This window comes from Pongo abelii, chromosome 9 (assembly GCF_028885655.2).
Source record: "Pongo abelii isolate AG06213 chromosome 9, NHGRI_mPonAbe1-v2.0_pri, whole genome shotgun sequence".
In the NCBI taxonomy this organism is placed as follows: domain Eukaryota; kingdom Metazoa; phylum Chordata; class Mammalia; order Primates; family Hominidae; genus Pongo; species Pongo abelii.
Genome location: NC_071994.2, coordinates 36165616 through 36182200, shown reverse-complemented (window position 1 = coordinate 36182200; position 16585 = coordinate 36165616). Strand labels below are relative to the sequence as shown.

General features: G+C 35.9%; 1 protein-coding gene across 13 annotated transcripts in view; it reads right to left on the bottom strand.

The window, feature by feature from the left end:
* Window positions 1-16585, bottom strand: part of DCDC1 (doublecortin domain containing 1) — a 514242-nt gene that overhangs the window by 209987 nt on the left and 287670 nt on the right. For all 13 annotated transcript variants that reach the window (XM_054524533.1, XM_054524542.1, XM_054524537.1 and 10 more), the window contains 2 exons: window positions 1125-1259; window positions 580-737 (listed from right to left, as the gene is read on the bottom strand). In XM_054524533.1, coding sequence (XP_054380508.1) covers window positions 580-737; window positions 1125-1259 — 293 coding nt within the window. The remainder of the gene's footprint in view (window positions 1-579; window positions 738-1124; window positions 1260-16585) is intronic.

Sequence of the window (16585 nt, the reverse complement as noted above, 5' to 3'; positions counted from 1 at the left end):
AATAATAATAAACTTTAGTTTCTAATTAAATAAAGAGGATTAGAGAAATTGTTTCCATTTCTTAACCAAGGATAATTTTTCAATTGGTTAGCAGTATCAATGACGTTATTTTTATTCTAGGAAGGGAAATAGTGTTGATTTGTTATCACTGGTTAAGACCATCTTTTGTGCACTTAACCTTGAGTCCAAATATAATATTCTCATGGAAAATAAAAAGGATTGCCCATGGAATAGTCTTCTTCAACATAGCTTGGTATTTTAACAATTGGGTGTATGGTCTGTAGTACCTTAGCTTAATTATGTTAATGATAGTTATTTCATAGCATTTTAGTGAAATTCCAGGACAGCAACCCATCCTAAGTATAATAATAAACAATAACATACAAGTACATCAATCTTCAACAAAATACACATAAATGTCGCCTTTCTTCATCAAATGTGACCCAAAAACTACTATACTTGAAAGCCAAAGGGCTTTTGAGATATTTCAATAATCTTCAAGAAATCAATCTTACATGAAACTGAAGGAAAACATCGAATGTCATTGAGCAATAAAGCTCAGTTCTGTCAGTACCCTACCTCTGAGCAGAAGCCTTAGGATGTTTCTCTTCCAGTTTCCTCACCAGTGCTACTGTCAGTTGCCCTGTCTCCTCAAGAGAACCTTCTGGCATTAAATGGGTGTCTGAGGGTTCTGGCAGTTGCTTCAGACCAGGGTTGCTGGCACTTTCTTGTAGAACCTAATAAATGAAATATAGGAATCATGTAGCTAATTTTCATTGAGTGGAAATATCTAAACTATACATGCCAAAAATATAACACTGCAGTTTTCATGGTTCCTTCAGTGTTTCTACAACACATAAGTCCTTTGTATGTGGCCAAAACAAAAGAAGGCAATCCTAAGAAAAAAGGGTATCACCATCTGTTTAATAAAATGTTTATATAAAGATATATGTTTATATAAATATAAATGTGCATATAGATATTATGTGTATTATTTTAAACTATCAGTGACATTAAGTTGTGAATTTGTGCTTGCCTCCCGAAAACAACTTGAACATTTTTTCTCTTTTCAAAATATATTTTAGAGAGCTCTTTCTGTCTTGCCTCTGGCTCCCTATACTGACCTCTTCTGCTAAGTTTCTGCCATGTTCCTGATGAGCTGTGGTCCAGGCACCATGGTGAATGTGATACTCTGTCTGGGTCACATCTACTTGTGAATTTAGCTCCTCTAGGTAGGTCAGAACAAACTGAGGATAAGCCTGTAAGAAAGGAAAAAATAACAAGTAGTATCACCCTTATAAACAATAGCCAAAAATCCATCCAACTGGAAAGAGAGGAGGATAAATTACATTAAAAGTAAAAAGGTCTGGCTAATAAACTTTGTACTTTATTATCAATTTCATAACAAAATCAAGCCAAATGACTTTAATATTAACATTTCTAATTAGTTGTTTAATCTGATTAAGTTTCGCTAGATAGCTCATTTTCGCCCTTAGATAAGATTAAAACGGTAAAACAATCTTATACATTAATAATAATAGCTAAATTTATTGAGTTATTTCCATATACAAGGTATTATTGTATACACAACACATATATGTAATTGTGTAGTTGCTGTATTGTTTGGAAGTATTCAATTCTGCTCTAGAAGATAAAACAAATTGAATGAATGAAAGAGCTGCATTAAGCATAGATAAGATAGTAACCTGAGAAGTGTCAGACAAAAGGTAGAGCATATATCTACGAACATAGAAAGGGCTAGAAAGACAAAATAGACATTTAATATTCATGACTCACTAAATAACAAACAAAGCAAAAAATATTTATGATATACTAAATACAAATCAAGCACATGAGGCGCACAATAATCATGAGGTCTTTAATTAGCCACCCATTGCTGACTCTTATTTGGAATCTTCTGAAGGATAGAATCTGTCACTGCTCATCAGGCTAACTGGGGAGCACAGGTACTGGTCAAGTGACTCACACACAGCCCTCATGGAACAAGTGTGTGTCATTGTCCCAGGCATCTTTTATTTGTTGGGCCCCCCAGTCAAGTTTTCATTCTGGTTCTTGTAACTACACCAGCAGCAGGAAAGAGTGATATAGCATAAAGTGGGGGATATGTCAATACTGCAGACCAGATTCAGGCTAATATGACCCTTCAACCCACTCATGTACTATTTCAATTATGTTAATCTGGCCCATCCCTCTCTTTCCTTACATTTTATGTTTTAAATTGATTTAATAAGTCATGATGTGAAAATTTTAATTTGTTCTGTGCACTTTTGTGTACCATGGGCTCTAGCCTAGCTTACCAAGTAATACACTTGGAGGCTACCCTTGCATGGAAGTAATTTCCCACATGACAATAAATTTGCATTTTAATCCTTGCAACAGCACTTTGCAATGGGTACTATTATTGTGCCCATTTTAAAGATGAGGAAGCAGACAGAGGGAAGTTAAGCAACATGCTTCAGTGTCATCTAGCTTGATTAATAGTCTGTCAAGCCTAAATATGCTGCCTCAATTATAATATAAACTCCTTACTGCACTTTTTAAAGTGTGAAGATAAAATTCTAAAAAACAAAAATTATGAGGGAGTGTTGAGTAGAGAAACGGCACTAAGGTCCTTATATTGTTCTGGAAAAATAGATACTGAATAACTTTTAACTTTGTTAGAAGATGTAATGTAAATATGTATTTTTAAAATGTGAGGCACTCCAAAGCCTTAAATGCATATTACTAAGCATAAGAGTCGATCTGAAAAGGCTACAACTCTGGAGACAGCAAAAAGATCAGTGGTTGCCAGTGAGGACTGAAGAGGCGGAGCACAGAGGGTTTTTAGGGCTGTTAAACTATTCTGTATAATACTATAATAGTGGATATATGTCATTATACATTAGTTCAAACCCATAGAATGTGCACCACCAAAAGTGAGCCCTAATGTAACCTGTAGACTTTGGTAATGATGTGTCAGTGTAGGTTCACCAATCATAACAAATGTATCACTCTGGTGTGAGATGAAGATACTAGGGGAAGGTGTGCATTTGTGAGGGTAAGGGATATATGGGAACTGCCTTATTTTATGCTTAATTTTGCTGTGAATCTAAAAGTACTCTAAAAAGTGAAGTCTATTATTTTAATGTAAGGGGCTCCACCAAAAGCACAAGTGACAAAAGAAAAATAAATTGTACTACATCAAAATTTTTTAAAAATTGTGTTGCAAACAATGCCATGAAGAAAGTAAAAAAAACCTGCAGAACGAGACAAAATATTTTCAGATTATAGGTCTGATAAGGGATGTGTATCTGGAATACATAAAGAACTCTTACACTCACTAATGAAAAGACAAATAACCCAATGAAAATATAAGCAAAGGATCTAGTAGACATTTCTCCAAAGAAGATAAACAATTTGCTAAGAAAAGATATTCAACATCACTAGTGATCAGAAAAATACAAATCAAAACCTCAATAAGGTAATACTTTTTACCCACTAGGATGACAAAGAATAACAAAACCAAAATGACAGAGAATAACAAGAGTTGGCAAGAATATGAAGGGGAAATAGCTTGGCTCGTCCTCAAAATGTTAAATGTGGACTTTTCATACGGCCCAGCAATTCCACTCCTAGTTATATACCTATGAAAAATGAAAACATACATACACACAAAAAATTCCATACCAATGTTCATAGCAGCATTATGCATAGTAGCCAAAATAGTGGAAACAAATAAAATGCCATTAACTGATAAATGTATTAAAAATGTGATGTTTCTATACAATGGAATATTATTTGGCAACAAAAAGAAATGAATTACTAAAGCATGCTACAACGTGAATTAACTCAGAAAACATTATACTAAGTGAAAAAAATCAATCACAGTAGGCCACATATTATATGAGTCCATTTATATGAAATGTCCAGAATGGGAAAATCTATAAAGGCTGGGGAGTGGGGCAGACAGAGGCGGAGGAATAGATGTGAAATCCAAGATGTCTTTTAGGGAGAACTAAAATGTTTTAAAATTAGATTGTGGTGATGGATGCACAAATCTGTGAATATACTGGAAAACATTAAACATCTAAAAATAGGTGAATTATATGGTATGTGAATTATATTCAAGAAATCTATTTTAATGTAAGAAATTTTTCAATTAAGACAGTATATAAAGTATAGCTTTAAACCAGCAAAGAAAAAGAAAAGAAAAGGGATCCAGAAAATGTCAAGAAGATATTATTTTATGCAAATTAAAAGCATAATAAAACAAATCTTTGTTGAATTAATCAATGAGTGTATTAACTATGTAATTATTTTTCTTTTTATGTCCTGACATATATTAGTTGTACATATTTTAGGGGCACCTGTTGATATTTTGATACCTGTATACAATGTATAATGATCAAATCAGTGTGACTGGAATATCTATCACCATAAGCAGTAAATGTGTAAAATTTTAAATGTGTATTCCCTTTGACTTAACAAACATATACATATTACGAAGATGTCTATTGCAGCATTGCTCATATTTGCCTAAATGTGCATCACCAGGAAAATTTTAAAAGACAGCATAGATGTGGATGTCAGTATGAAAAGATGGCCACAAATATATCTTATCAAGTGGGAAAAAGTATATCACAAAGTAATATGTATAGTTTTGTGTGGGGGTGGGTATGTGTCTCTAATCAAGAATGATACACTATCAATAATAATATTGGAGGAATAGGTTCAAGAGGTACTTTTGCTTATCATTGTATTCAGTTCTGAATTATTGAAAATTTTTTTCAAAACTAACATGTATCCCTTTTATTATTTAAATGAGAACCATTTTACACATGCAAATATATGCATAATAATTTTTGGGAATATACAAAAAGCATGCTGTTAGTGAATAACTCTGGGAAATGGGAATGAAGTTTGAGAAGAAGAGACTTTACTTCTCATTAATGTATTTTTTTTTTTTTTTTGAGATGGAGTCTCACTCTGTAGCCTAGGCTGGAGTGCAGTGGCGCAATCTCGGCTCACTGCAAGCTCCGCCTCCTGGGTTCATGCCATTCTCCTGCCTCAGCCTCCCGAGTAGCTGGGACTACAGGCATGTACCACCACGCCTGGCTAATTTTTTATATTTTTAGTAGAGACGGGGTTTCACCGTGTTAGCCAGGATGGTCTCGATCTCCTGACCTTGTGATCTGCCCACCTCGGCCTCCCAAAGTGCTGGGATTACAGGCATGAGCCACCGCGCCTGGCCCATTAATGTATTTTTTCTAATATTAATTTTTATCACATATTATTATTATAAAAATTAATACTTTAGAAAATTGAAAATAGTGATATTATTGCACATACTACTCAGATAATTTTGGAAAGAGATTTTTGAATCACTAAGCTAATCCAAAACATTAGCAAAAAGAAGTTTAATCCAAAAAAAATTAGGGTTTTCATTTTACCTTTAATCTTATTCATCTTTATTGCATGATGTTACTTTTTGTTTTCTTATGTCAGTTCTTATTGTCTTAAGTACATTCAAGACAATTCAACTGAAAAGAATGTGATGGGTAATGGAGAAGCAGATTATTTCATATTGGTTCTATTAAAAACATCAAAGCCCAAATTCAGCAACAAAAGACCACTATGTTTTCAATATGAGAGAAAACAATACCAAATATGTTCCACAGTATCAGAACATGAAAAGAATCGACTTATAAAAAGCAAAACAAACAGCAGAAAACAAACGGCAGACACATTCCAAGACCATAAGTGACAGCAGCATGGCTCAAATTCTGGCAATTGTAAATCCCTTATATTTTTATGGTAGCTTCATGTTATGGTAGCTTCATCCTCTAATAGAAGTAAAGACATTTTATGTAAGTTCATTTCTGAGGTACATTCCCCTAATACTAGAAAGAAGATGTACACAGAATATGGGAAACTTCAATATATAATATATCCAGTAAAATGGAAGAGGAAGTGCCCAAAAGGTAGGGCCATGATGTGGCTGAACATTCTGCTAGACACTGCAGAAGCAAAGACCAAAAGCACAACAATGACAAAAATGCAGTAATGGGCTTTGCTTCCTGGAGGTGAAAGTTTGGCAAAGGTGGCAGACATATATAAATAACACAAAGTGACCAGAGCTATTATTCATCCTCCCATCATGCATTTGGAGACATTTACAAATTGTCCTGGAATTTTCCCTTTGAAGTCATCCTAAACCATTCCTTTCCCAGGTAATATCTAGTCTAACACTTTAATACCACAGTTATTCAGTGTTATCTACTCTAAGACCAGGTGATCTTGACCTCCAACGAGGCACCCACAGGTTCAGTCATCAGACCACCAATACAGACAACTCCTTCCTCCAAAATCTGAAACTCAAATTTTTCTTCTAGGAAGTCAACAACCTAATCTTTCAACTTTTTCTCCTTTCAACTTTTCTTCCCTTCAACTTCACCAGTGCATCAACCTAAACGGATCTCTAATATCTTAAGCCCTCATTATTTTCCAAGTCCATCAGCTCTTTGGCTGATAATGCATTCTTCACATTCTAACCTATTTTTTGCCACCAGAAGATAAATTTTAACAAAGCGCATCTCTAATCACATAATTCCCATTTTAACAACTTCAAATAGCACATACTGGTTAACAACCTACAGTCCTATCCTGGTTTTAAATTCCAGCTATGCTATTTACTGGCTTTGTGACCTTGGGTAAGTTCAACTTCCATAACAGAGAAGTTTTCCCACTAAAGATTGTGTAAGAACATGATCGGAATTTCACATTTACCAAATTCACTCTCAGGATGCAACTGTAACTCTCTGTTGCTAAACAGAACCCCATCCATTTATGAGATTTTTTTCCCATAAATGGAGGAGATGGATCATCTCCATCACTCCCAAGGTGTTCCCTTCATGTCTGTTAGAAAGGCTATGTTTCACCTAACTTTGGACCTCCACAGGAGTGCTTATGTCCTCAAGGGAAGTATGGCAGGCAAGTCTGCAGAATTCACCTGGAATTTTAAACTCCAGATACTCTACCTACTCTTGGTCAATACAATGATCAGGCATGTTTTTGAAGAGGGTCTCTTTTTTCTTATTATTATACATGCTTTTTATAGAAAACTTAGAAAATGTAGTAAAAACCGAAGAAAATAATTATCCATACTTCCACCACCCATTTCACATATAAACTTCCATTTCTGTCTCTATACATGTTTATGTACAATGTAAATACATGTAATAAATAAAATATTGTTTTCTTACCCGATTTTTCTCAATTAACAACATTATGATTTTTCTTCATCATCATAAATTATTCTCCATTATTTGTGATGCCAACATTTGGTAGTCATAATAAAGACATGCCACAATATATTCGTACAATCTCATTGTTGATTTCTTAACCTGTTTCCAATATTCACCATTCTAAATAGTAGTATAATGGACATCCTTAAGATACATTTTGGTGCAAACTATTGATTAATTTCTTCGAGTAAGTTGCTATAAGTGAAATTTCTGAGTCATAAGGAATATGCATTTTTGTAAGGATTTTGATAAATGTTGTCAAACTGACCTGCAGGAATATTGTGCCAACCTCTTTGATGGTCCCCAAAGTTCCCTGCTTCCTTGTATTCATACCTTTGTGTAGCCCCTCCCATACTGTCAACTCCAAGAAGCAAAGCCCATTACTGCATTTTTGTTGTTGTTATACTTGTGGTCTTTGCTTCTGTAATGGCTAGCAGAGTATTCAGCCACATGATGATCCTACCTTTTGGGCACTTCCTCTTCCACTATGTCATCCAAAGAATTTGGCAGAAGTGGTGGATGCCACTTCCGAGATGAGGTTATAAGGGGCACTTCAGCTTCTATTTTGTTCTTTTGTTCTCTCTCACTCTTTTGTCTAGCTCATGTTGTGCAGGCCCACATGGCAAAGGAACTAATGCCTCTGGGCTACAGCAAGTAAGTATGCTTAGAAGTAGATCTTCCAGCCTTGGTCAAGCCTCAGATGTTTGCAACCTGAGTTAGTCTCATAAGTAACTTTGAGTTAGAACTACCCAGGTAAGTCACTCCAGGTTCCTGGCCTACCAAAACTATGAAATAATAAGTATTTGCTGTTTTAAGTTACTATGCTTTGAAGTAATTGGTTACACAATTAAAAAATAAAGCAATAGATAACTGATACATAAAATAAGTGTGTTAGTTTTCTTGTATCTTTATCAGCATTGGATATTCCTAGTTTTACATCTTCCTAATGTTAAAGGGAAGAAAATACCATCTCATTGTTTTACAGTTATTTTATATCTAGTGAGGCTGAAATTTTTATTTAGTTTGGCTCTTGTAATTTTTCTCTTGTCATTTATATCCTTTTAATGTCCTTTGCCCATTTTTGTATTGAAGTGCATATCATTTTCTATGCCTATATAAGGTTTATTATATATTGAGTATTATCGCATTCTCTGATGTTTATGTTGCAAAGATTTTCCCCATTTTTCATATTCTTCTATTTGTTTTTGCTTAATTATTTTAGATTTAGGAGTTTTTACATTTTTATATACTCAAGTCATTAGTTTTTCCCTGTATGGATTCTCCCTTTGTTTGCACACTTATGAAGATGTACTTATGAAGATGTCTACTCACTATTACACTGGCTTAGATATTTAATCCATGTTTTCTTCTATTTTATGGTTCCACATTTAAATCTTTAATTTAGCTGAAAGTATGAATTGTATAAAGAAGGTGATATAGTTTTACTAATGTTTTGTAAAGGAATAGAGGAATAGTTAACTTTAAAAACAAATGAGACAAAAGACTTATCCAAGTAAAAACAATACAACAAAATGCAATAAATGTATTTAAGCTTGTTCATTATTATTATCATTATTAGCTACAAATTATCAATTTGCTGTTAAAGGCCAGGATCTGTGCCAAATACTTAAAATGCTAGTATTAATAGCTCCATTTTCCAGAGGAAGAATTTGAAGCTTAAAAAGGTTAAATGACTTGTCTAAGGCCACACAGCTAATAAGTGTTGGAGCCAAGATTAGTTATTAATATCCTAAAGCAGTAATTCTGCCTTTTTAAAAAATAAATAACATGAGCTCCATTTATGATCCAGCTGCAAATAATTATCAAATTATACTCCATTTTATCCTTAACTAGATGGAAATAGTTTTGAATATGACTAAATTTAGAGCTAATCAAAATTTCTAAACCTCTAAAAGAACGAAATGCCTCATTAATAAATAGTTTTGCTTTGGGAATTTAGAGTAGCTATTGTAAAAATATCAGTGATTGTGTTTGGGAATTAAGTTTTAGAAACAAAACCTTCTTGAAAATAATTTGTGTTTGAAGCAAAAAAGTATGCATCATTTGATAATCAGCAATAGTGTTGTTAGGAACAATTTAAAAATTGTAAAATGAGAGAAAAAGAAAGGTAAAATGAGTAGCTGAGCAGCAGTGGATATGTAGGCACCTAAATTTGGGGAAAAAAATGAGAAAGTACACTTAAAACTTGATTCTGCTCTTCTATGTCTGTTGATGGAAAGAGTGAGATTTAGATAAGATGGAATTATGTTCATGGGTAATATGAGTCAACCGTGTTCAGCTATGTTTCATAATTACGTGCAGGCACAAGCCAAACATCTGGAGAGATATTTTGGTATTGTCTAAAAATTCTACTTTTTATTTTTACCAAGAAGTACAAGACTCCTTCTTCATCTACCTAGAGGCTCACTCTGGCTCAGGAATATGGTAAAGATTATAAATGGCATGAGGGATGAATAAAAGGAAAGTTGGAGTGAAATCTTGAGCAAAGTTAGGAAAGGTAATTCTTAAAAAGTTTTGACATTTCATTGATGTGTCAAATTCCCTTCTATGAACAGAACTAAAGGTGAATAGTTTGGGTTGGGTTAATAAATGGGGTGAAATTTTAGCTGGTGTACCAACAAATAACTATTCAGGGAAGGAAATGTTATTATAACACATTTTTACATTTAAATTGTATCAAACTCTAAATTTCTAAAATGATGCAAGTCGTGATGTAATTCTAGAACAGTAAAAAAATAAAATTACTATGCTTATCAGTCAGGGTCCAGTAAGGAGATACAAACTACATAGTAATCAAAGAGGGAAAGTTGAACATAAACAATTAGTAACAGGGGATTGGAGTGGCTAGTAATAGTTAAAGAGAACACTAAAGAATATAAGAATGGCAGGTATAGGGGAAATGGAAGGTATAGAAAGATGCCTGACTCATGGCTCAGATCCAGTTCACATCAGAGAGGGCACAGCCATGTCTCACTGGACGTCGAAGAAGTCACTGAGGGGTGGCACCAGTAGTATTCACTGTAAACTGACTTTGGAGTTACAGGAAGCTGTTCATAGGGAGGTTCTTAGCTGGTGACCCTCCACACAAAAGTCATTTCCTATGGTCTGAATGTGTCCCCCAAAATTCATATGTTGAAACTTAATTGCCAATGTGATAGTATTAAGAGGTAGGGCCTTTACAAAGTGATTGAGTCATACGGCAGAGCTCTCATGGATAGAATTAGGGCCTTTATAGAAAGGCCCAAGGGAGTTTGTTCAATCCTGTCTGTCCCTTCTACCATGTGAGAATACGGCATTTGTCCCCTTCAGAGGATGTAGCAATAAGGCAGACAGTAGCCCTCACCAGACACCAAACTTATCGGCATTTTGGTCTTAGACTCCCCAGCACTCAGAAGCGTGAGAAATAAATTTCTATTGTTTATAAATGACCCAGTTTGTGGTATTTTGTTACAGCAGCACAAATGAGACTAATTGGTACCCAGAAGTAGGGTGTTGTTATAACAAATAGTTAAAAATGTGCAAGCAGCTTTGGAACTGGGTAATGAACAGAGGCTGTGAGAGTTTGAAAGAGCAGGATAGACAAAGCCTATATTACCATGAATGGATCATAAAGGGTGATTCTGGTGATGACTCTGAAGTGAAGAGCTGTAGACAGAGCCTAAATCTTTTTTATAATTACTATTATTTTTATACATTTAAGAAGCACAAGTGCAATTTTGTTACACGGCTATGTTGCATAGCGGTGAAGTCTGGGCTTTTAGTGCATCCATCACTTGAATTATATATATTGCATCCATTAAGTAATTTCTCATTATCCATCCTCCCACCCTTCTGAGTCTCCAATATCTATCATTCTACACTCTATGTCCATGTGTACACATTATTTAGCTTCCACCTATAAGTGAGAACATATGGGTTTTGTCTTTCGTTTTCTGAGTTGTATCCCTTAATGGTCTCTGTCAGTTCCATCCATGTTGCAGCAAAATATATTATTTCATTCTTTTTAACAGCTGAATAATATTCCACTGTGTATATATACCACATTTTCTTATCTATTTGTTCACTGATAGAACCTTAGGTTGATTCCATATCTTTGCTATTGTGAATAGTACTATGATAAACATATGAGTGCATGTATCTTTTTGATATAATGATTTCTTTTTTTATTTTTTATTTTTATTATTATTATTATACTTTAGGTTTTATGGTACATGTGCTCAACGTGCAGGTAAGTTACATATGTATACATGTGCCATGCTGGTGCGCTGCACCCACTAACTCGTCATCTAGCATTAGGTATATCTCCCAATGCTATCCCTCCCCACTCCCTCCACCCCACAACAGTCCCCGAAGTGTGATGTTCCCCTTCCTGTGTCCATGTGTTCTCATTGTTCAATTCCCACCTATGAGTGAGAATATGCGGTGTTTGGTTTTTTGTTCTTGCAATAGTTTACTGAGAATGATGATTTCCAATTTCATCCATGTCCCTACAAAGGACATGAACTCATCATTTTTTATGGCTGCATAGTATTCCATGGTGTATATATGCCACATTTTCTTAATCCAGTCTATCATTGTTGGACATTTGGGTTGGTTCCAAGTCTTTGCTATTGTGAATAATGCCGCAATAAACATACGTGTGCATGTGTCTTTATAGCAGCATGATTTATAGTTCTTTGGGTATATACCCAGTAATGGGATGGCTGGGTCGAATGGAATTTCTAGTTCTAGATCCCTGAGGAATTGCCACACTGACTTCCATAAGGGTTGAACTAGTTTACAGTCCCACCAACAGTGTAAAAGTGTTCCTATTTCTCCACATCCTCTCCAGTACCTGTTGTTTCCTGACTTTTTAATGATTGCCATTCTAACTGGTGTGAGATGGTATCTCATTGTGGTTTTGATTTGCATTTTGCTGATGGCCAGTGATGGTAAGCATTTTTTCATGTGTTTTTTGGCTGCATAAATGTCTTCTTTTGAGAAGTGTCTGTTCATGTCCTTCGCCCACTTTTTGATGGGGTTGTTTGTTTTTTTCTTGTAAATTTGTTTGACTTCATTGTAGATTCTGGATATTAGCCCTTTGTCAGATGAGTAGGTTGCGAAAATTTTCTCCCATTTTGTAGGTTGCCTGTTCACTCTGATGGTAGTTTCCTTTGCTGTGCAGAAGCTCTTTAGTTTAATTGGATCCCATTTGTCAATTTTGGCTTTTGTTGCCATTGCTTTTGGTGTTTTAGACATGAAGTCATTGCCCATGCCTATGTCCTGAATGGTAATGCCTAGGTTTTCTTCTAGGGTTTTTATGGTTTTAGGTCTAACATTTAAGTCTTTAATCCATCATGAATTGATTTTTGTATAAGGTGTAAGGAAGGGATCCAGTTTCAGCTTTCTACATATGGCTAGCCAGTTTTCCCAGCACCATTTATTAAATAGGGAATCCTTTCCCCATTGCTTGTTTTTCTCAGGTTTGTCAAAGGTCAGATAGTTGTAGATATGCGGCGTTATTTCTGAGGGCTCTGTTCTGTTCCATTGATCTATATCTCTGTTTTGGTACCAGTACCATGCTGTTTTGGTTACTGTAGCCTTGTAGTATAGTTTGAAGTCAGGTAGTGTGATGCCTCCAGCTTTGTTCTTTTTGCTTAGGATTGACTTGGCGATGCGGGCTCTTTTTTGGTTCCATATGAACTTTAAAGTAGTTTTTTCCAATTCTGTGAAGAAAGTCATTGGTAGCTTGATGGGGATGGCATTGAATCTGTAAATTACCTTGGGAAGGATGGCCATTTTCACGATATTGATTCTTCCTACCCATGAGCATGGAATATTCTTCCATTTGTTTGTATCCTCTTTTATTTCCTTGAGCAGTGGTTCGTAGTTCTCCTTGAAGAGGTCCTTCACGTCCCTTGTAAGTTGGATTCCTAGGTATTTTATTCTCTTTGAAGCAATTGTGAATGGGAGTTCACTCATGATTTGGCTCTCTGTTTGTCTGTTATTAGTGTATAAGAATGCTTGTGATTTTTGTACATTGATTTTGTATCCTGAGACTTTGCTGAAGTTGCTTATCAGCTTAAGGAGATTTTGGGCTGAGACAATGGGGTTTTCTAGATATACAATCATGTCATCTGCAAACAGGGACAATTTGACTTCCTCTTTCCCTAATTGAATGCCCTTTATTTCCTTCTCCTGCCTAATTGCCCTGGCCAGAACTTCCAACACTATGTTGAATAGAAGTGGTGAGAGAGGGCATCCCTGTCTTGTGCCAGTTTTCAAAGGGAAGTCTTCCAGTTTTTGCCCGTTCAGTACGATATTGGCTGTGGGTTTGTCATAGATAGCTCTTATTATTTTGAGATATGTCCCATCATTACATAATTTATTGAGAGTTTTTAGCATGAATGGTTGTTGAATTTTGTCAAAGGCCTTTTCTGCATCTATTGAGATAATCATGTGGTTTTTGTCTTTGGTTCTGTTTATATGCTGGATTACATTTATTGATTTGCATATATTCAACCAGCCTTGCATCCCAGGGATGAAGCCCACTTGATCATGGTGGATAAGCTTTTTGATGTGCTGCTGGATTCGGTTTGCCAGTATTTTATTGAGGATTTTTGCATCAATGTTCATCAAGGATATTGGTCTAAAATTCTCTTTTTTGGTTGTGTCTCTGCCCGGCTTTGGTATCAGGATGATGCTGGCCTCATAAAATGAGTTAGGGAGGATTCCCTCTTTTTCTATTGATTGGAATAGTTTCAGAAGGAATGGTACCAGCTCCTCCTTGTACCTCTGGTAGAATTCGGCTGTGAACCCATCTGGTTCTGGACTTTTTTTGGTTGGTAAGCTATTGATTATTGCCACAATTTCAGCTCCTGTTATTGGTCTATTCAGAGATTCAACTTCTTCCTGGTTTAGTCTTGGGAGAGTGTATGTGTTGAGGAATTTATCCATTTCTTCTAGATTTTCTAGTTTATTTGTGTAGAGGTGTTTGTAATATTCTCTGATGGTAGTTTGTATTTCTGTGGGATTGGTGGTGATATCCCCTTTATCATTTTTTATTGCATCTATTTGATTCTTCTCTCTTTTTTTCTTTATTAATCTTGCTAGTGGTCTATCAATTTTGTTGATCCTTTCAGAAAACCAGCTCCTGGATTCATTTATTTTTTGAAGGGTTTTTTGTGTCCCTATTTCCTTCAGTTCTGCTCTGATTTTAGTTATTTCTTGCCTTCTGCTAGCTTTTGAATGTGTTTGCTCTTGCTTTTCTAGTTCTTTTAATTGTGATGTTAGGGTGTCAATTTTGGATCTTTCCTGCTTTCTCTTGTGGGCATTTAGTGCTATAAATTTCCCTCTACACACTGCTTTGAATGCGTCCCAGAGATTCTGGTATGTTGTGTCTTGGTTCTCATTGGTTTCAAAGAACATCTTTATTTCTGCCTTCATTTCGTTATGTACCCAGTAGTCATTCAGGAGCAGGTTGTTCAGTTTCCACGTAGTTGAGCGGTTTTGAGTGAGATTCTTAATCCTGAGTTCTAGCTTGATTGCACTGTGATCTGAGAGATAGTTTGTTATAATTTCTGTTCTTTTACATTTATTGAGGAGAGCTTTACTTCCAAGTGTGTGGTCAATTTTGGAATAGGTGTGGTGTGGTGCTGAAAAAAATGTATATTCTGTTGATTTGGGGTGGAGAGTTCCGTAGATGTCTATTAGGTCCACTTGGTGCAGAGCTGAGTTCAATTCCTGGGTATCCTTGTTGACTTTCTGTCTCATTGATCTGTCTAATGTTGACAGTGGGGTGTTAAAGTCTCCCATTATTAATGTGTGGGAGTCTAAGTCTCTTTGTAGGTCACTCAGGACTTGCTTTATGAATCTGGGTGCTCCTGTATTGGGTGCATATATATTTAGGATAGTTAGTTCTTCTTGTTGAATTAATCCCTTTACCATTATGTAATGGCCTTCTTTGTCTCTTTTGATCTTTGTTGGTTTAAAGTCTGTTTTATCAGAGACTAGGATTGCAACCCCTGCCTTTTTTTGTTTTCCATTTGCTTGGTAGATCTTCCTCCATCCTTTTATTTTGAGCCTATGTGTGTCTCTGCACGTGAGATGAGTTTCCTGAATAGAGCACACTGATGGGTCTTGAGTCTTTATCCAATTTGCCAGTCTGTGTCTTTTAATTGGAGCATTTAGTCCATTTACATTTAAAGTTAATATTGTTATGTGTGAACTTGATCCTGTCATTATGATGTTAGCTGGTTATTTTGCTCGTTAGTTGATGCAGTCTCTTCCTAGTCTAGATGGTCTTTACATTTTGGCATGATTTTGCAGTGGCTGGTACCGGTTGTGCCTTTCCATGTTTAGTGCTTCCTTCAGGAGCTCTTTTAGGACAGGCCTGGTGGTGACAAAATCTCTCAGCATTTGCTTGTCTGTGAAGTATTTTATTTCTCCTTGACTTATGAAGCTTAGTTTGGCTGGATATGAAATTCTGGGTTGAAAATTCTTTCCTTTAAGAATGTTGAATATTGGCCCCCACTCTCTTCTGGCTTGTAGGGTTTCTGCCGAAAGATCCACTGTTAGTCTGATGGGCTTCCCTTTGAGGGTAACCTGACCTTTCTCTCTGGCTGCCCTTAACATTTTTTCCTTCATTTCAACTTTGGTGAATCTGACAATTATGTGTCTTGGAGTTGCTCTTCTCGAGGAGTATCTTTGTGGCGTTCTCTGTATTTCCTGAATCTGAATGTTGGCCTGCCTTGCTAGATTGGGGAAGTTCTCCTGGATAATATCCAGCAGAGTGTTTTCCAACTTGTTTCCATTCTCCCCGTCACTTTCAGGTACACCAATCAGATGTAGATTTGGTCTTTTCACACAGTCCCACATTTCTTGGAGGCTTTGCTCATTTCTTTTTATTCTTTTTTCTGTAAACTTCCCTTCTTGCTTCATTTCATTCATTTCATCTTCCAGGGCTGATACCCTTTCTTCCATTTGATCGCATCGACTCCTGAGGCTTCTGCATTCTTCACGTAGTTCTCGAGCCTTGGTTTTCAGCTCCATCAGCTCCTTTAAGCACTTCTCTGTATTGGTTATTCTAGTTATACATTCTTCTAAATTTTTTTCAAAGTTTTCAACTTCTTTGCCTTTGGTTTGAATATCCTCCCGTAGCTCGGAGTAATTTGATCGTCTGAAGCCTTCTTCTCTCAGCTCATCAAAGTCATTCTCCGTCCAGCTTTGTTCCGTTGCTGGTGAGGAACTGCGTTCCTTTGGAGGAGGAGAGGCACTCTGCT